Source organism: Trachemys scripta, chromosome 13 (genome assembly GCF_013100865.1).
Source record: "Trachemys scripta elegans isolate TJP31775 chromosome 13, CAS_Tse_1.0, whole genome shotgun sequence".
Lineage (NCBI taxonomy): Eukaryota > Metazoa > Chordata > Testudines > Emydidae > Trachemys > Trachemys scripta.
The window spans coordinates 19,903,405-19,925,885 of NC_048310.1; the positions used below are offsets into that span (position 1 = coordinate 19,903,405).

Here is a 22,481-nt window from a genome sequence, read left to right on the forward strand (position 1 = left end):
AATTGCAAGTTAATCTAGAGCTGCAGACTAAAATAACATTCATCTCTTTCACCTCTGGCATCCCAATTAAGTATCAGTTTTATGCAAAAGAGTTGACCAAAAAGATGCTTTTGGGGCTTTGAGGTAGTGGCTTGGGAGAATGAGTATTCCTTGCCTCCAAATGTGACAGCCATTGTGGTGCCTGTGTGAAGTGCAGTAGCTGATAGGCATCACCCATGCAGTAACTACAGGATGTAGCTGAGGATAAAATTATGTATCTGCTGTTTATTTAAATGCTTGATTTAAGATATTATACTACTTTTGCTGTTTTGATATATTAAAATGGGAATCAGATTGCAATTATATTTTGCTGCAGTTCTGTGTGTTTTGCCAGTTTTCATTACCTTTTGAACTTCAGGTGGTAAAACAACTTAACCGTATTCTTAAAAGAACTAAATAATGTTACTTTATTTGCTTAGGTGGTTGTGGACACAGCGCAGATTGAAAATAAAGAAGCATACGCTCCTCAGATTAGTTTAGAAGGATCCAGAATTGTGGTGCAAGTCCCATCAACTTGGTAAATAAATATTGTATATCAGTAACACTAGTAGGCATGATTTTATTTTCTATATAGGAAAACTGATGATGTGATAGAATTGGGAATAACATTCAATGATAGCATCTGCCTCATCAGGCTCTTCCAATCTGGAACTGAGGTGTGGCACTCCTGCTGTAGGATTGACTGACAGGTGCGCCTAGAATTTCTTTGCATGTTCTTCTCTGTTAGCTCCTAGTATTTGCGCTGTTTCTTCAGGAGGCAATAGAAATGGAGACAATGCTATCAGACTAGAATCCTGAAGAGGTTTTTTTAAAAGAAGAAAGGATGGTAATAGTTAAACAGATGAAAGGAAAGGCAAACAAATCCTTCCCTGTTATACTCTTCTGTGGCAGACCTTCAGTGTATGAACTAAGTCACCCCTCTTTCTCCGAGGTGGCATGTCTCTCAGGAAGTCTGGGAGGTAAGAGGACCTCCTCAAATATCTTGGCGGCAGGTGAGGGACTCTAGCACCTCACTGAACCTTTCCAGAAAGTTGGTGTGGGGCCTTCAGTAGTGTAGACTATGGAGCTAAATGAATTCATTTTTCTAATTGCCAGGATTCACCAAATATTGGCATCCTTTTGAAACAACAAGCACATTTTCAGATCCCTTTTATTGCAGCGCTTCCAGTATTATGGACGACTTCAGTTTATGGTAGGTGATGAGTCTGAGCCTTTAGTGGAGACAGCCTGCAACTACTAGTATATATGGCATTTCCTCAAGTATAAATGGCCTAGTCACTTTCCGCAGAGAAGGTGAATTCTTCTTTAATTCCTCCAGATTATAAACTGGCACTCCGGATATTTTCTGTCATTGGAATGCTGTTTAAATTGCTCTATTTTTTTGAAAACAACTAAAAAGAAAATGCAGACTACTTGAACCACAACTGAAAATCTTTGGAGGGGCTCCCCCTACTGACAAACATTAATAGTGCCCTGTCTATTCACAATGTGATAGAGGTGCTATTTAAATATTTGACCAAATCCAGATGTTAGTGTATCACATTTTAGTCAATCACATAAATGCTATTGGCTCCCTGTCAGACAAAATACTGGTGGGAGATAAGACTCTAGAAGTGGACTGCTCACTGGGTATGGGCAATGGTTGCTTCTCTCTTCTGGTTAAAGGCAATGGTTACTTTTAAAGACTCTTTGAATAAGTAGTTGGTTGGAATTCTTCGTGGATCAGTTAACCATTTCCTTGTGTGCCTTTTATGGTGCTTGATTCCTCCAAGTGAAAGAAAGCATTCTCTGATTCCAGGTCTGGTGCAAATACCTTGGATTTAATGAAGTTGGTAGCTGTCTTTCTCCATGTCGTGGCTCAGGTTTCTGACCACCTAGTTGTAGAATGTCCCGCTTAGTGGTAGCAAGGCAAGACTGTTTATTTTCAGGTCACCTAGTACATCTGAACTGTAACTGTTTATTCCTTACCTCTAAGGGTTGCAAGTATATTTAGGGACGTATATCATGATGTTAAGTATTCCAGACCATAAAGAGTCTTTGCATCCTCACTTAAAGTCTAGCCCCTAGATCTCTTCAATATCCCAATTGTACTTCTAGGGTAATGCAAATTATCCTTTCTCCTCCACAAAAGGTTCATTTTAGGTACCAAAGTAACCATTCAATTATCACATCTACAGGTAATAGGAGAGGCTTTTCTGAAACTAAATCTACTAAATTGAGTTTAATTGATCTTCCTGGGGTGCATCTGATAAAGGGCTTATCCCTGATTGGGGGTCACTAGGCAGATATAACGCTGTTAGTTTCCTGATCTCACTTGGAGAGGTACTAAATAAAATTCTTTAACTTTTTTCCCCATACAAAAATTCTGTCCCCTAATTACTGTCAAAAAGAAGCAGTGCTCTCCACTGGTGTCCCATTTCAAGTGACAACAGTTCTAATTCGGTTCTATGGCTGGAGAAGTAGCTAGGTTTTGGCAATTCTGTGCTTTGGTGGCTCAGTGAAATCTTTGTTAGTAAGTTAGACTTGGAGTCAGTGGGGGTAATCATTCAGCCATCAGTTCCAGGAATTCCTAGTATCAGTGGACCTTCAATTATTTAATGATAAATTAGTGTTACCAACAATATCTAGGGTTTGCCCTGAGCTACATCCGAAGTATTAGGCCCTACTTTTTGAACTAGCGAATGCTCTGTAGCTCTTCCCTAAAATGAAAGATAGACCCAATGCATCAGTTCTTCCTACCTCTTGTTCTGGGCCTCAGGGCTGCCTTTTGGGGTGGGGGGCACCTCTCCCCTCCACCCCCGAGCGTCATACCACATTTTGTAGCAGGAGGGAAGATGCTTTCCTTCCTGCCCCTGCTTCCCGCCATGGAGCCCCTACTGTCCAAGCTGCTTGGGACTGGGAGCCTGCCTCCTGATCTGCTGCGCAGAGCCAGGTGGGGCTGATCTCAGGGTGTCCCCCTTCCTCTGCCCATTGTATACCTGGGCGGGCAAAGCTCCCCTGCCCCCTGGATCTGCCCCACCGTGCCAACTAGGGACTGAGTGCAAGGCTGGCCCCACCTCGGACACAGCCCCTTCCTGCACCCTAAGCAATATCCCTCGCAGCACACAGCCCCAGCTACCCCCATGCCTGCACCCTGAGCAGTTTTCAAACCTTTTTTAGAGAGCCCCTCCCTCTGAGTTATTTTTGGTTGTGGCCCCCACCCCATTATCTTAAAAACAAACACACACAAGAATCACAAAACAAAAACAAAGTTTTTAGGTGTCTAAGTAGCCTCTGTAATCATGGTTAAAGTTGCCCTTCTTCCCAATCGGAAATGGTGCCCTTGCTGGACCTACCTGTTGTTCAAACTAGCTGAAGGGATAATCAACTTGATATCGATCTCTTCTATTAAGATTAGTAGTGGACCTGGATAGAAGTTCCGCATCTCACACTCAGAATTGAGACTAGCTGTGTGTTCAGAAACAACATAAAGAAAGTGGGAATGAATACCTAGCCTGATTTGCCTGGCAAATCCTTTTGGTCATTGCCCTTGTAGAGTCAGGGAAGGGCATGCATGTGACGGGTCTCTGTGCCTGGATGTAGTTTCATGGGTTTAATTGCAGAAAACTACAACTAGCTCTGATACAAAACAAGGTGTGCCTCTCAGATAATCTACAGTAATTTAGCAAGAAAGATTTGGGTCCTGACTTCAATGGCGGCTAAACAGGTTACATCTCTTAACCAGAGGTCTACAAGAACTGTATCAGGTATGAAACATCACCAGCCCCTTAAGCTGGAGGCTTTTGAGGGATATCAGATGGCACAAGGCAAGCAGTATATAATGAAAAATACTGTACACTATGTTCTGTAATTGAGAGCCATAAGACTTGCCATGCATTGTTTTCTGCTCAAGCAGTCCTAGTATGAACAAACTCCTCTTCAGTCACTTACGAAAAAACAGGATGGAAACTAATAAACCAAACATGGAAGTCACTTCATCTGTAAGTTTTTAACTTTCTAGAAGGTTGAGCTGAGCGCTATCTTGCCTTATATGCCAACCAAAACACCAGTCAAATACTGCAAGACTTACAGAGACCTTCACTCATATAGTCAAAATGCCTTCTTTTTCAGGTGGAAGAGAGGTTATTTTTTCATCTTTCTTGATGCACAGATACAATGCCGTTGTGGTCTGTAACAGCCCTCTGTGGATAATCCCTTTCCTAATGCCGAGATATACTTAAGCATGGACCTGTTACTGATTCTGATCTAATGACTGAGTGACCTGAAAGGGTGAATGTAGTTCAGAAATGGCTAGTTAGGAAGTTCTGTACTCCTTAAATTGTTCCTTTTGCAATGTCTGGAAAAAATGCGCTGGCTGTCCTCAATAAGAATACATCTGTCCACACCTGTTCCTGAGCTTGTATTTTATTTTTTCCCACTAGGAGCTGAATAGATGTCTCTGGCTGTAACTTGTGTTAGGGTTCAAGCGTCTACCCTGAGTAGTCTCCATGGCAGAACTAAAGATTTTTCATGGGGGTCATCCATTGATAGTCATTGAAAATTTTATATTTTAAAGTTGTCTCTCCAGATCTCCAGTTAAACTCACCCTTCCCTGCAAAATGGCTGAGGACTTAGCTAATGAGTTTACTGTGTAAACCCCCTCAGAAGTCTATAAGTCAATTTCCTTATTCTATCCGTCTATTAATATAGTCTTTTTTTAAAATTGCCATAATCTCTGCAGGAAGATGGAACTTTCAGAAGAGAGCAACTATTTTTGCACAAGGGTGTGAGTGTGCGTGTGTGAGTGAATTTACTTTTCACCCTATTCGGTCACCTGCTTCTATTTGGGCCAAAAAGTAGTTCTTTCCCAGTCCTGCATTAAAGAACCCTTGCCATTAAAGGTGTGAAAAGTTTTTTTTTTTATTTATTTATTTTTTTTAAGTTAGAGGGGGATGCGAGTTTTGTCTTTTCAGAGTGTAGTAAAGTACTTGGGGAACTTCTAGAATCACTTTTTCCAAGTGATTTAATCTTTCTTGCACTGGCTGAACATGGAGTCTCTGTCCTTTTTCACTCATGTCAGGCTGGCCCAACCTCTTCCTGAACTGAAATTGCAGAAGTGTCAGCAGAAGACGCTGAGGTAGCCACTTGCTCTGTTGTTTTGTGTAAACATTTCAAGTTGGGCACTCTTGCTTCTGTGGACACTATTTCCATTGTTCTCAAAGCACTTTGTTCTTGATATTCTTGTCTTTTTATTAAGGATGTGGGATTGCTATAGAGATCCAATCAGTTCCAGAGTGGTGGACTGTAAAATTCAGAGACAGGATATTTTTACTGTTAGTAATGGTTCTGCATCTCAATTCTACCAGTGCTGAATGACCCATCTGAGACAGTTGGGTCATATGTGCCTAATGCAGAGACTTCTGTTATACTAGAAATTATTTCAGCATTGAACATTGCCTTACTGGTACAAGTGGCTTTATTTGGGAGCTAACAGGAAAGTCTGTAAGGGGAGATGCTGAGAATTCTGAGTCCTTATTTGGTCTCTGCTGCTTGTCATTCTTACAGCATGAGTGCAACCCCTCCATTCCAGTTTGTGAATTTCATCATCAGTACTTTGTAGCAATTCTCTCTTCTTACCCAAAAGCAGAGTGATTTTGGTTGCTCTATATTAAGTAGTAGTAGCTAAGCTATCCATGAACACTACCTGATTTGTTTCACAAATGCATAACCAAGTTTTAGCATAATTAAGTGGCATTTTGTTGCTTTTCCAACATATTAAACATTTATGATTGGAATAGTCCGAGAATAACTTTTAAAAAAACTCAATATTTATAGGTGTCTGAAGGAAGATCCAGCAACAATGTCTTTACTGCAGAGGAGTCTGGATCCAGAGAAGACTTTGGGACTGGTTGATGTGCTCTATACTGCTGTGTTTGACATAAACCGGTGGAAGGAAGGAAGGTACATCTCACATTTTCCGCATGCTCTACTTTTCCAGTTTAAAAGAAGTCAGAATTATTTGGAGGTCTGTAAGATGACTCAATACAATATTGCAAAAATTGTTAGTGTCTGTTCATGGGGGGGAGGAAGGCAGAGAATTGGTGCATATATCAGACTAAGTAGTAAGAAGTTTGCAAAGCTTAGGTAGCCTGGAGATAGATGAAAAGGTGCTGTAGATTCTTTTAAATTTGGAACAAAAATTATGCAGTCTGCTGGCCTATTGCAAAGACATGGGTGTGTCTGTCAGATTTTTGAGCCTTATTAAAATACATTCAGAAAAATAAAACATGAATACTCCAAAACTTCAAGTCAACCAGACTAATCAATACCAATGAAGCCGTTTAGCTAATATCACTCTGTCAAATAAGAAAATAATTGACTAGTCTGATTGACTTTCACCAAGATTTGTCTGAAGAGCTCTATTTTTTATGTTTTCCCCCATCCATTATTCAGTTCCCCAAAAATACGCAAACTGAAAGTGTAGTCTTGTTAAGACATAGTTTTGTGTTTTGTATTAGGCTAGTGTATTGGTTGGCTTGAAAGCGATGTTTTTTGTTGAAACAGGGAGCAAGCTTTGCCCTGCATTCAGATCCAGTTACAGCGTGAGATCTGTGACTTCGGGAATCAAGTTGACATGCCATCTGGAAATGGAAGCAAGTCATCAGGAGGCCTGCAAAAGACTTTCTCAAAACTGACTTCACGGTTTACAAAGAAAACTTCCTGCACCAGTTCAAGTAACAGCGGAAGTTACTCTATCCCCAGTACGCCTTCCAAAAATGTCTTCATAGGTAACAATGCAGAGGAGAAAACTAAAATGCCCAGTAACATAGACACACGGTTACAAAGTATTTTGAACATTGGTAATTTCCCTAGGACTATAGATCCATTACAGCCAACTCAGAGCACAAGTAACCAAATAGTCAATGGATTTCTTGTTGAAAGGTGTGATAATTTCTTCAAAGCAGATGATGGCAAGGATGATAAAGGTATGAATTTACCAACTGACCAGGAAATGCAAGAGGTTATAGATTTCTTGTCTGGTTTTAATATGGGCAAATCCCAGCAGACTTCTCCATTGGTGAAAAGAAGGAACTCTGTTGCATCTTCTACAGCAACAGAACAAAAATCGGGAGCAGTGCAACAGCAACCACAGTCTATGCCTCATGCATCTCTGCATCCTTCTCAGCAAGGGTTGTCACAGCAACAGCAGTCACAAAAGCAGCAGCAGCAGCAGCAAATGCAGTATTATCAACATCTTCTCCAACCAATTGGAGCACAGCAACAGCGTGTATCCAGCAAATGGGTGAATAATTCTTCACAGCAGTCAGCACAAGCAGTTGGGGCTGGATTGTCTCATATTAGTCAGTGGAACAATCCTGGCTTCTCAGATCTGAGCTCTGATTTGTATAGCTTGGGTCTTGTGAGCAGCTATATGGACAGTGTGGTGTCTGAGATGTTAGGACAAAAACCACAAGGACCTAGAAACAACACATGGCCGAACCGTGACCAGAATGATGGAGTCTTTGGGATGTTGGGAGAAATTCTGCCTTTTGATCCTGCAGGTGTGTATCTTCTTTTCTTCGAATAATTACATTTTATTTATACTTTTTACAAAGTAAAGAATATTGTTAAATGTTGGTAGTAATGGTTAAATGTTGGTAGTGCTTTTCATCAGTGGATCCCAAGTGTTTTACAAAGGTCAGTGGGCATTAACATCTGTGCACTTTTATTTTTAACAGTTGAATGAATTGAGGTACAAAGAGGTTAAGACCCCGATTTTTAAAGCTATTTAGTGCTGCACTCAGGGTCACAACATCTAACTGATTTAGGAGTCTAAATCTAATCTTAAAAAGAGATTTAGGCACTTCATCTAAATTCCATCTACTGATACTGATAGTGGAGTTTAGACTCGTACGTGCCTAAATCAGTTTTGAAAAGATAGGAGATATAGGCTCCTAAATCAGTTACACGTTGTGATCCTGAGCGCAGCAACACCTAAATAGCTTCAAAAATCTGGGCCTAAGTGACACCTTGGAAATCCTTGGCGAAGGTGGGAATAAAACCTCAGTTTCTAGCCCTAATTTCAAGGGTTTCTGAAACTTTTTCATAACATGGACCACATCACAATACAAAAAAGGATCCTTCATAATTATCTTCATACTCACAACACATCTAACATCAAAAAGTTTCTGCTGTGCAGAAATTATGCAGTTACTAAAACTGCTTGGAGAGACAGTATTTGGACTGGCAGAGGAGTCTCTTCCCCCAACCATGACATTGTCTCTCAATTCATATGCACCTGAGGGCTATAGAGACTTTTTAGCAACCAGCTCACTTGTTTCTATTTGTATGTGGCTACTTTGTTCACTCATCTAGCTTTACTGCTTACAGTGAGGCCTACGCATTGTGCTTGCTCCAAAGGCAGTCAGCACCATTTGTTAAATTCCAAAAGGGTAGTGCTCTGACTAGGTTTATTAATGCTAAGAAGGAAAAAAAATATTCAGAGTGTAAGATAAGTATTTCTTTTAGTACTAAAATGAGAGGAGAAGTTACTAGCTGTGCCCAGAGGCCTTTTTCTTTACAAACAAAACAAAAAACCCCAACCAAATTTGGGGTCCCAATTACAGGGATGTTGTTAAGGTAAAATTGACCCAGAATTTAGATTTTGGGTTTAAAAAAAACACAAAACTGTCCAATGAAAATGTTCTAATGAACTTTAAAACAAAACCCACAATGTGTAATTTGCACCCCATGTATCATTTGCATTACTGGACTGAGAACATGAATGCAAAACAAACCTTATTTTTTTCCTCCATGCTGAAAAGAATGTGGAAAGTAATTAAACAGAGTGAGTATTTTCATTCACTGTTTTAATAAATTGTTACATAGGTAAAGAGATGGTTTTATATATGACTTGGCCTTTAAAAACTTAATAAGTTGGCCTTTTTAAAATGGAAAAATCAGCTCCTCCTTCACTTGAGTGCCATATTCTGAGCAGGGTGGTAGGACTCCTTAACTCAGGCTTTGCTTAGTACAGTAAGTAAAGGAGAAACTAATTTTTGAAATTGTTTTAAAATGTGCTTAGAGCTTAATGTGCTATAGCTAGATTTCAGTATATTTTGACCCAGTCCCACATGACATTCTCATAAACAAACTAGGGAAATGTGGTCTAGATGAAATTACTACTATAAGGTGGATGCTCAACTGGTTGAAAGACCATACTCAGAGTAGTTATCAATGGTTCACTGTCCAACTGGGAGGACATATCTAGTAGGGTCCCACAGAGGTCTGTCCTGGGTCTGGTACTATTCAATGTATTCATTAATGACTTGGATAACGGAGTGGAGAGTATGCTTATAAAATGTGTAGATGACAACACAAGCACTTTGGAGGACAGAATGCTGCAAAAAAGGCTAATATTTTAGGATGTATTAACTGGAGTGGCGTATGTAAGGAGGTAATTGTTCTGCTCTACTCAGCACTGATGAGGCCTCAGCTGGAGTATTGTGTCCAGTTTTGGGTACCACATTTTAAGAAAGATGTGGACAAATTGGAGAGAGTTCAGGGGAGAGCAGCAAAACGATAAAAGATTTAGAAAATCTCAGCTATGAAGATGGGTTTAAAAAAAAGTGAGTTAAATGTTGAGAAAAGAAGACTGAGGAGGGACTGATGAGTCTTTGAATAAATTAAGGGCTGTTCTAAAGGGGATAGTGATCAATTGTTCTCCTTGTCCACTGAGAGTAGGACAAGAAGTAATCAACTTTATTTGTACCAATGTTGATTTAGGTTAGATATTAGGAAAAACTTTCTAACTAAATTTTAAATTTGTTAGTCTCTAAGGTGCCACAAGTACTCCTGTTCTTCTTTCTAACTAAGAATAGTTAAGTCCTGGAATAGGCTTCCAAGGGAGGTTGTGGAATCCCTTGCAACTCCCACACAGTTCCTTTTTGGGTCAGGACCCCTACAGTTACAACACCATGAAATTTCAGATTTAAAGGGCTGAAATCATGAAATTTACGATTTTTAAAATCCTATGACCATGAAATTGAACAAAATGGACCATGAATTTGATAAGGCCCTGACTATATTCCATAAGGATAAGGGTTTTTTTTGCATCTACATCCCAAATTCACCTCCCCCGCTCCCAATCAGTGTGGTGAAAGCTCATTCCACTAGAGCACAAGGAATGACTACAGCATCACTTCAGGAGGTGCCCCTCCTTGATATCTGTGAAGCAGCCATGTGGGGCTCCATTCACATATTTGTGAGACATTGTTCCGGTGCAGGACTCCTCCACTGATGCCTCATTGGGGTGGTGGTCTTCCACTTAGCTCTGCCTTCTACATCCTCACACCCTCCTTCTACTTAAGTACTACTTGTCAGTCACCCACAGTGGAATACAATAGGGACCATCGCTCGAAGAAGGGGAAGTTACTGACCTGTAACTTGAAGTTTTTCCAGATGTGTGGTTCCTATCAGTATTCCACTATCTGCCCTCCTTCCCCTCTGCTTCAAATCTTATCTGATTTGCCGTAGAGAAGGAACTGGAGAGATGGTCCCACGGCCTTTATCCCCTCAGACAGACACACCCTGGCTCACCTTGTGCATGCGCAGACCAATGGACACTATTTTCAAATTCTCTGGCTCCTGGTGCATGATGCACATGCATAACCTACAGTGGAACACAGATAGGGACCACATTTTGAGGGACCTCCAGTTATAGGTCAGTAACTTCCCCTTTCCCCTTATTCAGCATATGGAGATGCTGTGTACCTCTTTGTCAATATGTAATTTTTTTCAGCTATCTAGTTATTTAGTACTATATATTGTTTCACGGAGAGTTATCAACTGTGTTGACTGGTATTCATTGTTAGGGTCTTTTGCTGGGATAGACAGCCTAGTGAAAGGATTAAATGAAGGGATAATTACAGTAGAAATAGCTGACTATGTCAGCAACTGACTCTCAGATTTCTTTTTGTCTGTTCAGTTGGCTCTGATCCAGAGTTTGCCCGCTATGTAGCCGGGGTCAGCCAGGCTATGCAACAAAAAAGGCAAGCACAGCACATCCGTCGCCCAAGCAACACACGTAGCAACTGGCCTCTTCCTGATGATCCTCACAGAACCTGGCCTTTTCCGGAGTATTTCACAGAAGGGTAAGTGAGACCATAGCGTCACCCTATCCATTATGTTCTATCCATTCTACGTTCAAGTTGAACATAGTGGAGAAATGCTGTAAATTACTAGGTGTTTCCTGATAGCTGTGTTAACTGCCATTGCTTCACTGGATTATGCTGTAATATTTTTCTAAAAATTGCATCATTTTCAAGGGTAGGAGATTTGACGATTTTCTGTTTTGTTGATATTGAAGTGGTACCATGAGCTTGAAATGTCCTTTCAACAAATATTTTAGTGCAGTTGTATTTATACAGTGTATTTTTAATCTTAACATAAGAAGTGACAGGTTTATAATAAAGCTTAATTCAAAATGAGTTTATTTTAATGCCTTAAAGGCCAAGGATATTTCTGATCAGGAATGATGCTCTGAAGCCACTTGGTATGTCAGGGGATTGAATTGAGCTTCCTAGACATTATCAACTGTGGAGCAGCAAGAGCTGCTTAATCAACAAATGTGGATTCAGTCTTCAGTACATGCAGTGAGCGGTTCTGAGAGCTGCTACGTTCTCAAGTTCAGTGGTTCTCAACCTTTTCTATGCTGTGGTCCAGGGGTTCTCAAACTGGGGATTGCGAGGTTATTACATGGGGGCGTCGCGAGCTGTCAACCTCCACCCCAAACCCTGCTTTGCCTCCAGCATTTATAATGGTATTAAATATATTTAAAAGTGTTTTTAATTTATAAGGGGGGGTCACACTCAGAGGCTTGCTGAGGGGAAGGGGTCACCAGTACAAAAGTTTGAGAACTACTGCTGTGGCCTCATGTTACAACATGAAAAAGTTTCAGGATCCTCTTCCCATTTGTCCACCAAGGGAGACCCGCCTTGTACACCGGTTTGCAGCCCCCAGGCAGAGATCCCATGCTCATCTAATTCTGAAATATATGTCTGAACCCTTTCGGAAATTCCTAAACCAAGTATCATTTGGATCTTTGGCCTGAGTGAGAGGTGATGGTGCGTGCGTGTGTTTAATATGAATACGTATATATGAATGAATGAAAGAGATTTTCTTTTTTACATTAGATTGTTGCAGTTAATGATGATGTAGTGGCAGGACTATTACTATAATAATAATCAGTGAAATTTACTGATTTCTATGTGAATAGATAACTCAAAAATATTCCCCCTTCTACTTTCAGCACAATTGGGGTTTAACCCAGGGGTCCCAGGAGTAGGGACTTCCCAACATTCAGCGTTTAATGTAAAATCCATTAACACTTCATGGCAGGTACTGTGATCAGGACAGTGTAGAAATGAGGACTGACTTCCTATTTCCTTACAGTGACGTGACAAACAGCTGGTCCGGTAATCAAGGAGACTCAGCCAGCTCAAGTGATGAGACCTCCTCAGCTAATGGAGACAGTTTGTTTTCCATGTTCTCAGGGCCAGACCTTGTTGCTGCTGTCAAGCAAAGGAGGTGAGCAGATATGTGTTAATATAAACATGTGCCACTTGAATATTTTAATCCTAACTTCATAAAATAATGGCAAGACAAAGTGAGAATCTCGTGTGAGGAGCGTTCAATTGGTGGGATTGTGAGACAACCACATGAATTGAAACTTGTTAGCCACATTGGTCATATGGACTGTAAGTATCTGATCTTTATGCAAATGACTCACAAATCTTGCTAGTGAGCCGTCACCTCCTCCAGTATAGTATCTTTCTGATATCTTTTCACCAATGTCCATTTGTCATCTCAAACTCAACATGCACAAAAGTGAGCTTTTGAACTTTTCCCACCTTACTCTGTCACTATGGGTAATACCCCCATCTTCCCAGTTACTCACCCTTTTAAACTGGGGGCCATCTTTCAGTTGGCTCTCTCTAGACTCATGTGTATGTAAACCCTACCACTTCTTCCCACACTTCATCTCAAGCTAAAATTCTCATCCAAACCCTCTTTATGCATCTTGATTACTGCAACTTCCTCCTTTCTGGCCTTGACTGCTGCAGCCTTGTTCCTCTTAATTCTACTCAAAATGCTGCTGCTAAAATAATCTACTAGCTTGGTCATTCTACCGTGTCAAGTTCCTATTTGAGTTCTTCCATTGGTTCCCCCTTCAAGTGGGCATCAGCCTCAAACTTCCTGTCTTTATCTTTAATGGCCTTGTCAGCTTGGTCCCTCCTTTTCTGTATGCACAGCTGCATTTTTTTTTTTTTTTTGGTATCCTATAAAGCAAATAAACTAATGAGCTTGATTAATAGCTAAAACAGAGCCAAGGTGTTCAATCAGTCTCAAAAGTGAATTACAGCAGTAGATTATTCCTGTTATACTACACATTACAACCTAATCATTTTGTACCTTCCGGAGGGATTGAAAGCTCTGCTATGCCTCTGGAATTTTTCACTGATCCGATGGTAGGTGTGTAGCTAAGAGAGGAGTAATGAAGAGGTCTAAATTAAAAAGTGAATTATTCAAGGCAGTAGGCCCTAGCTCCTCAAAGGTATTTAAGTGCCTACCTCCCCCTGGAATGAGTGGAAGTTAAATCTCTAAGTGCCTTTGAGGATCAGGGCCCAGGTCCCCTACTCTAATTGAGTATTAGGTTCCCAAGATATGTAGTTTTCAAAATCTGCCATGTGATTGCCCTTTGGTAAACCTAAACTATCAGCAAATACTAGTGCTGTGGCTGAACATATTTTAAATAACCTCCCATAATAACCGCTGAATAATTTAGAGCCAAAACATGCAAATATAAGTAAATTTACCCATTTGGGGGGTTGGGTGCTAAAAGCCAATGGCAACATGGCTAAATTTCCTGAAGCAGTGTGTCATCCTTGGCTATCTCTTTTGGAGGTGTTGCCCTGAAAGAAGTGTGGTGGAGCAAGATGCGGGTAAGGTTAATGCATGCAGAAAGCAAGTGAAGGATGGTCAGAACAATAAAGGAGTGGGGTATGGACTGAAGTGTCTGCAGCATAGGAGTTATACCTGAGGTTTTAACGGGCCAAGAACCAAACTTCAGAGACTTCTTTTGCAGAGTTAGATGAAGAGGAATGTCTGTAAACAGTTGTAGGAAAAAGCAGCAGGTGAATGTGGAAGAGTGAAAGCAGGGAAACAAGCTGCCAGAGAACATAACAGTGTGTGTTATATTGGCGGATTCATTCTGGTAATCCTGGTGATGTTGAAATCTGTTTCCAGGATCATTGTTTGGGGGTGGGGTGGGGGTGGAGTGAGAAGACACAACTCCTTAAGACTTCTGATACTAGAATCTTCCAAATGGAAGGTAAAAAATCCCACATATCTGAGTTGCAGGTGTCATAAAAATAGCTAGTCTGCAGTGCTGGTGTTTCTTGCTTATCCGCAAATACTGTACTGTCGTTTATTTGAGTTAATTTTTTATAACTAAAAGAACCCGTCCATAGCTTTAGCTATCGTGATATACGAAACTATACAAGAGCACGGCAGAGTGCTGAGCAAAAGCAGATTTGCAAAGGACTTAGTAAAAGTTGGGCCTTTTTTCATGATGTGTAAAAGCCTGAACATTGCGGTTTTTAGGATTTTTATCTCATTGATTTTTTTTTTTTCTTATACCTTGTCTATCCTTACAGCAGCTTGTAGAGTACAGGCACTACACACTCGTGCAGTCTGAGAACCTTAACTAGGTCCTGAAGTTATCTTGACAAAGGTCAAGGATTTAAGCACCTACAAACTCAGAACTGTTTCATAATCTTCTCTACAATCTTAACCAGACATGGAAGATTAAAAATAGGTCTATAGTTGGCAAAACTGGTAATGCCAAGCAAGTTTCTTGAATCAGTTGTACATATGCTTCCATAAAGGTGACAGGCGAGGGAGGAAATAATTGGTAATCCCCTGAGAACCCCTCAGCGCCAACTGGCAAAGGGTTCACTGTTCTGTAACATCAACTCCGATTAGGCCTGACTAACTCATTACACCCAACACATTGCTTTCTTAGTAGTTATCCAAAACGGGTTGTGTAAGGTGTCTAATAAAAGCTCATATCATACAGTCAAGTCTCCTGGAAATGAACAAAAATCAGTTGTTCCTGCTGCTATTACTAGATCTATTAGTACCAGGGATCACAAGTGCTTACAGGCCCAAGCAGAGTATATAGGACTGTCTTACGCTGGCTCCATTCTTTTCTCTAAGGGTAGTTCTGGGTAATCAGTTTTCTGTCCCAAGGGATGTGCCATATGGGGTTTCACAAATTTCCAATTTTCAATGGAGGTATGGTGGCCCACTGAGCTGTAGTGTGCTCAGTGTGTTAAGGCCACTTGGTGCTCTGTCTGATTCTGTGGGTGTGATGCAAAGGAATGCACACTGCAAAACATGATCCCAACTATACATAGAAAATGATGGGGTCTGAATTACAGTAGCTGTTACCACTCGAGAAAGATCTTAGGAGTCATTGAAGATAGTTCTCTGAAAACATCCATTCAATGTGCAGCAGCAGTCAAAAAAGCAAACGTTAGGAACTATTGGGAAAGGGATAGATGATAAAACAAAATATCATATTGCTACTATCTATATCCATGCTATGCCCACAACCTTTTGGTTGTCCCACTGGGAAAAAGTAGAGAAGGGCAATAAAAATGATGAGGGGTATGGAACAGCTTCCATGTGAGAGAAGATTAAAAAGACTGGGACTGTTCACCTTAGAAAAGAGACAATTAAGGGGGAATATGATACAAGTCTATACAATCATGGATGGTGTGAAGGCAAATAAGGAAATATTATTTATTCCTTCCCCTAATACAGGAACCAGGGGTCACCCAATGAGATTAATAGGCAGCAGGTTTAAAACAAACATAAAGAAATACTTCTTCACACAACACAGTCAACCTGTGGAACTCCTTGCAAGGGATGTTGTGAAGGCCAAAAGTATAACTGGGTTCAAAAAAGAATTAAGTAAGTTCAGGGAGGATAGGTCCATCAATGGCTATTAATCAAGATGGTCTGGGATGCAACCCCATGCTGCGTGTCCCCCTAAGCCTCTGATTGCCAAATGCTGGGAATGGACGACGGGATGGATCACTCAGTAATTTCCCAATTCTGTTCATTCCCTCTGAAGCAGTGGCTCTCAACCTTTCCAGACAACTGTACCCCTTTCAGGAGTCTGATTTGTCTTGCATATGCCCAAGTTACACCTCACTTAAAACCTACTTGCTTACAAAATCTGGCATAATACAAAAGTGTCACAGCACACTATGACTGAAAAATTGGTTACTTTCTCATTTTTACCATATAATTATAAAATCAATTGGAATACACTTCGGTGTACAGTATATAGAGCAGCATAAACAAGTCATTGTCTGTCTGAAATTTTAGTTTGAACTGATTTTGCTAGTGCTTTTTGTGTAGCCTATTATAAAACTAGGCAAATATCTAGATGCGTTGATGTACTCCCTAGAAGACCTCTATGTACCCTTGGTTGAGAACCACTGCTCTGAAGCATCTGGCAGTGGCCATTGTCAGAAGACAGGATACTGGGCTAGATGGACCATTGGTCTGTCCCACTATGACCATTCTTATGATGACTCGCCATTAGGGCATTTAAATGAGAACTTTCTATAGCTAGTGATTAAAATATACACCTCTACCCCGATATAACGCGGTCCTCAGGAGTCAAAAAATCTCACCGTGTTATAGGTGAGACCGCATTATGTCGGAGTAGGGAGAGGAACCGCTCCCCGCCCCAGCTCACCTCTGTTCTGCCGCTGCCACTCCGCTTCTCCCTCCCTTCCAGGCTTGCTGCGGCAAGGGAGAAGCGGAGCGGCGGTGGCACGCTCAAGGAAGGAGGCGGAGATGAGCGGGGAGCGGTTTCTCTGCACCCTCCATTACTTGCAGGGGCCCCCCTACCCCAGCTCACCTCCGTTTCGCTTCCTCCCACAAGCGTGCCGCAGCTCTGCTTCTCCCCCTCCATCCCAGGCTTGCCACGCAAATCAGCTGTTTGGTGCCGCAAGCCTGGGAGGGAGGAGGCAGAGCGGAGGTGAGCTGGAATGGGGAGGGGGGGGCCGCAAGTAACGGGCGGGTGCAGAGGAACTGCTTGCGGTAACACGAATTTGGATATAACGAGGTAAAGCAGCCCTGTCCCCCGGAGCGCTGCTTTACCACGTTCTAGCCGAATTCGCATTACATCAGACCGCATTATATCGGGGTAGAGGTGTACCTACTTAAGCCAAACAAAACAAGGGGTGGAAGTTGTTAATACTGTGTCAAAATTGTGTTCAAGAGCTTCTGATCAAATCAGCCATTGACAGAGGAGCTACTGTTATGGGTTCCAAATTTTAACACTGAATCTTTTTAGTAATTGAGCTCATTTCAGTTCACTTCTCTGTCACCAGATACAAGCCAGACTCTGTACTTGCTGTAACAGATAGCATGTGCAGAGCTTGGGAGCTACGCTATACTTTTGAAGGATTTTTATTACTCTGGCTTCAGTGTATGAGTACTCAGAACGTACCTGTATACAAGTGGACAGAAAAAAGGTGGGCAACAAATTTCAAGATGTGGCCCTTTAACTACTAATTTTTTTTAAAAGTTAAAGTTTAGATACTACTATCCCAGAATCTACCTACCAACTGTTGTTTTAAGGAAACAGGAACCTTACTGTTAATGTTCTCTCCCATTGCTGGGTGAAAGATGCACATGAGTACACACACAAAGCTGTCAAATGTACAGGGTAAACAATCATCTTTCAGTCATCTTAAGAATTATATGTAACAGTAGGTGAAAAGATGTGCTTTTAAATGACAGCAAACTGTATGTCAATCTGTTGCTTTCTGCAGAAAACACAGTAGTGGTGAGCAGGAACATAGCACACTACCATCGCCACCTCTTCTTTCCACTGTAGATGATCTTAATCAGGTAAGATGAAAATTGCTTTTCTCTTTGTTAATGAAGGTGACTTAGCAAGAGAAGAAAAACTTGATAACTGGATAGGTACTTCAGACTGCTCACGAGACAAATTTTTGTTAATTCTGAATTGAATCAACACCAAAAACCAGTTGCATTGTAGTGGAAATCTAAAGCTTTGCACAAAATTTCTTAAATATTAAAAAATAGGGAATCTTATAAAGCATCTTTGCCCCATTGCTTGTCACTACATAAACAATTTTTTTTTAAATGAGTTCAAGCCACATTGCTTCCCTCCTATTGGACTCCTGCAAACTGTCCCTGGAAGTGCTTTCCTGATTGCTTGTAGTGCTCTTTTCCCCTCACTTCCCAGATATTTTGGTGACAAACCAGAGCAAGTTGTATGCCCATCAGAGTGCTCTAGTAACAGGGTGGCATAGATGCAGGGTTAGTGGTGCTGCACTGTCAAGTAACTTTTTAAAGTGAGAAATGAACAGGGGATTAAATCACACCATAAAGTGAGCTGCCGGCCGATGGCTGACCACCAACATAAATGATAAATAAATTAGTCTTTGCTCTATAAAGATGTTGTAGTAGAGCTCCACAAATCGTAAATGTATTCAGAATATTTCATGAGGAAAGTTAGCTTAAAACAGGCATATGTTTCTCAGTTATATGCAAATAGTCATTTTTATGAGCAAAAATAGGGGAATATTCAAGCCGATGAATGTCACAACATGCTCCTTTTTTCTAGGAAAAAGGGTACCTATTATGCAAATATAAAAATGAAGGTTTTTTGTCTGATCTGCTCAGTTGTCTCCTTATTGTAAATAATTTAAGACCAGTAAATAAAAAAATCAACTTTCTGAAATCACAACACAATGCATTGATGTACAGTTCCAAAAGGAAATTTTGATTTGCAAAATCAAAGCTGATAATTCTGTCTTCACAGGATAATAAAACCAAAACCTGGCCTCCTAAGGCCCCTTGGCAGCATTCTTCATCCATTACAAACACACTGCCCAATCAGAGTACATCTTTGTATCAGATGAGTAATCCAGTCAGTCAGTGGAATGACACAATGCAGATTTTACAGTCACCCGTTTGGTCTACAGCCAATGACTGTGCTCCATCTACAGGGATTTCCTCCAATTTTGCCTATGCTCAGCAGCAACACTCACCACAGCAGCAGACTTCCCAGCACAAGCAGCTGAATAAGGGCTTTAAATCTTTTCCAGTGAAGCACGAACGCAGACCATCGTACCTGCATCAATACTAACTGCTTTTTGATATTGGAAAGATGCATCATAGGGCCAAACAGTCTTATAAATTATGTATATTATCTTTGTTTCCTCTTTGTGTATTGGCAGTGTTCTGGTTATTTTATTATATGTGGAGTGAAAACTTTATGGTGATGTACATAGGTTTTAAATTTTTACAGTGCTGAGCAAACAGCCACTATATTTGTTAAATGTACATGAAACAGCCCAAAACTGTGATGCAAAACACTTTTAAAATGTGTATATTACCGTTACTTTTCAAACCCCCTTTTTTAAAAAAAATTGCTAAGACTACCATGCAAGACACTATTTTATAGCTATTTTCATATAGATTTATAGTTAAACATCTGCTAAAATGCATTGACTTTTTAAGCAAATATAGTGGTTGCTTTTGCTCAACACTGTTCTTGTTTAGATTTATAATGGACAAGTTGTTGTCTTTGTATTCTAAGTAAACCGCCTGTGACAACTTTTTTAGTGAAGTGGGGCAGCAGCTTTTAACATGCCATACAAGTGGGTTTGTTACAGCAGTGTTGCAGTCATTTCATTAATGTAAATATAGAGCAGCTGGAATCACTCAAACTCGTGTTTCAAATGTTTTCTTGGCTGCCAAAGGTAGATGGTATCTGTGTGAATATGACTATGCTGATTTTCAGCTACACAATTTGATACTTCTACATTTGGCCAAAGGCATTACCCCCACAGTGCTCCTTAAATGTGTGAAACTATAGCTAAGGCTACTTGCATATATTTAAAGTCTTATTTCAGATGCTACAGTTAGAGTAAAAATTGTGAGCTGGCTCAGAAGAGAAACTAGAATTAAAATGTGGGTAGCAGATACTTAAAAGAATATTATGTGCCATTACAAAGTTTAACCTGTGGAATTTGGAATAACCTTCCAACCAAAGTGGATCCAGCAGTGTGTGACTGGTGCTTAAATTGAAGAAAAAAAAAAAAGGGTAAATATATATGTATAGTTATCCCATTGTATATTAATTGATGTTACAGAAGATTCTTTATATAGTTAAAGCTTATTTAAAATTTTCATATTTCATCTTTAAAAGAGTAATTAAATCATAATATTTTCTGGTATAAAGTTGACAGTATTAATCTTATTTTTATATTTTCTTAAATCATTATACCATTCTAATATGTTAACTACTAGTAAAGTGGGGTTTTAGTTCTAACTACATATAAAAATTTTTCTGTGAAGATAAAAGTATGTTTATGTTCCCATTTTTCTACAAACTAAGTACATCTATATCTAAAGATACCAAAAAATAAAAATAAATAAATTATATATATAAAAAATATACAACACTAATACTATTAAACATTTGGGTGTTTAAAACCCATTCACTCCTTTTGTTTGTATGGTGATGGGCTGTAGTTGCAGGCCCAGAATGTTACCTTTTGTGCTGTTTAAGGATGCCAATGTTGCCTGTATTTGATATACTGTCACCATGTTTTCTGAAAATTCATACTTACCATGTTTACAGAGAATTGTTTGCTGTACATAGACTTTTTACAGTAATGTGCTTTGCACAATCAGCGTGGCTTTTGTCTGTAAATTGTTAACGTTCTGTACTATTTTACTTTTGAAAACCCTCTGCTGAAAGTACGAGTCGTTATTTAGCTTGACAAATGGTTTGAAGTTTCCTAAATCTTGACAATATTTGATCCTAAATTTGGTTGTATTTATGTCCCATGACTATTCATACTAAAACCAAAATGCAAATTAGGTTTATTTATAACTTTGAACTTTTCCTAACCAGGGCCAAAACTGTTGCTGCAGTTTTTGTAATTTACTGTTAATTACAAATACTGAAAGTTTCTAAACTTAATCCAAGTGAATTGTGGAAACAAAATTGAAACCATTTCTGTGTCTGCATTTTGACCATGTAGGTGCTATGTCCTGTGCTGACGATTGTTCTGAACACTGGTAATTTTTAATATTGTTGCACTTGGCAAACAAGTCTTGCCATAAAATCTGTTTATCATTTACACTGCCAAGTGCAAGGGTTTGGTGCTTAGTTAACTTACCCTTATTGCAGTGCTTCTTGTGAATAGCTAATGCTTCTGAACTGGAACTGAACATTTTGTATTTTACTTTTAAAGCGCCTGAAAGTAAAACCTATTTGCTTTATTAAAGATATACATTTAATAATAGATCATACCTGTTTGAAATATGCTCCGACTGAAAATGAACAGCGTCTTACTTTATCTTTTCATTTACAAATTTCTTACATCTTAAGGAATATGAATAGAAAAAACTGTCTACTTAATGACTTTTTAAATGAGTTGTCTGCACAGTAGAATCTGATATCAATTTCCCCATAATCCTTATTTTAGGGCTACTTTACCATTAGGATGGAGTGTATAGCACCACTATTAATGCTCCTTCATTGGCAGTTAATAATATACACTATTGTTTCTTGACAACTCATACCCATAATTCAGCTTCTGGTGGTGAACATTTTGCACTCTTGCAACTGTTATACAGGCTAAGTCACTTTCCTTATGTACTGTTCACAAATCTATGAATGACTAATTACCTTTGCTTTTGGACAAAAGTATGGTATGGTGCCATTTCATTTAAGTTACACTAACTGTGTGACTGGAATACAAAAATCTGAAATGTGTAAATGAAAAAGCCTGTTACCTGCATCTTTTTGCCAACAATGAAATACGTGTACATGACAACTCATTCTAAGGAGAAAAGCTGCTAAAAGGAATGAATTCAGAGATGCTTGTTACCAGATTTTATTATAAAATATCTAACATTTTCAAGCAAGTTAAAGTAATACTTTAATGTGACATTACTGAAACAATGAGTATTCCCTTATAAAATATTTAAATGCAGATATAAAACATTTGATTAGTGTTCTCCATAAATAGATCTCTACATACTATTTCTGAAAGTGTAAATTACTTATTTCCTTAATTAATCTGTTTAAGACAAAAGTCAGCTGTTCCTTTTGTTAGAAAATTAGAAGCCTAAGCTCTGATTAAACTTTCATGTTTGGGAGGGAACCAACTACTCCAGTCAGTTCCATACTTTGAAATCCCATTTACATTGTCTATAAGTAGTATACTCTAACTCACTTGTTGCATAAGTAGTGTTTCATACTAATTCCAAAAGTGCTTATGCTTACTGGGAAGAGCTTTAGTTCAATCTGCATAGTATCATATTGTAAT

General features: G+C 39.6%; 1 protein-coding gene across 4 annotated transcripts in view; it reads left to right on the top strand.

Annotated features, from left to right (window-relative positions):
- Positions 1-21,454, top strand: part of GARRE1 (granule associated Rac and RHOG effector 1) — a 97,775-nt gene extending 76,321 nt beyond the window's left edge. For all 4 annotated transcript variants that reach the window (XM_034788077.1, XM_034788080.1, XM_034788079.1 and 1 more), the window contains 7 exons: positions 459-556; positions 5,854-5,979; positions 6,583-7,580; positions 11,006-11,171; positions 12,472-12,606; positions 17,937-18,015; positions 18,956-21,454. In XM_034788077.1, the coding sequence (XP_034643968.1) occupies positions 459-556; positions 5,854-5,979; positions 6,583-7,580; positions 11,006-11,171; positions 12,472-12,606; positions 17,937-18,015; positions 18,956-19,282 (1,929 nt within the window). In that variant the 3' untranslated portion in view covers positions 19,283-21,454. The remainder of the gene's footprint in view (positions 1-458; positions 557-5,853; positions 5,980-6,582; positions 7,581-11,005; positions 11,172-12,471; positions 12,607-17,936; positions 18,016-18,955) is intronic.
- Positions 21,455-22,481: the final 1,027 nt, after the last annotated feature.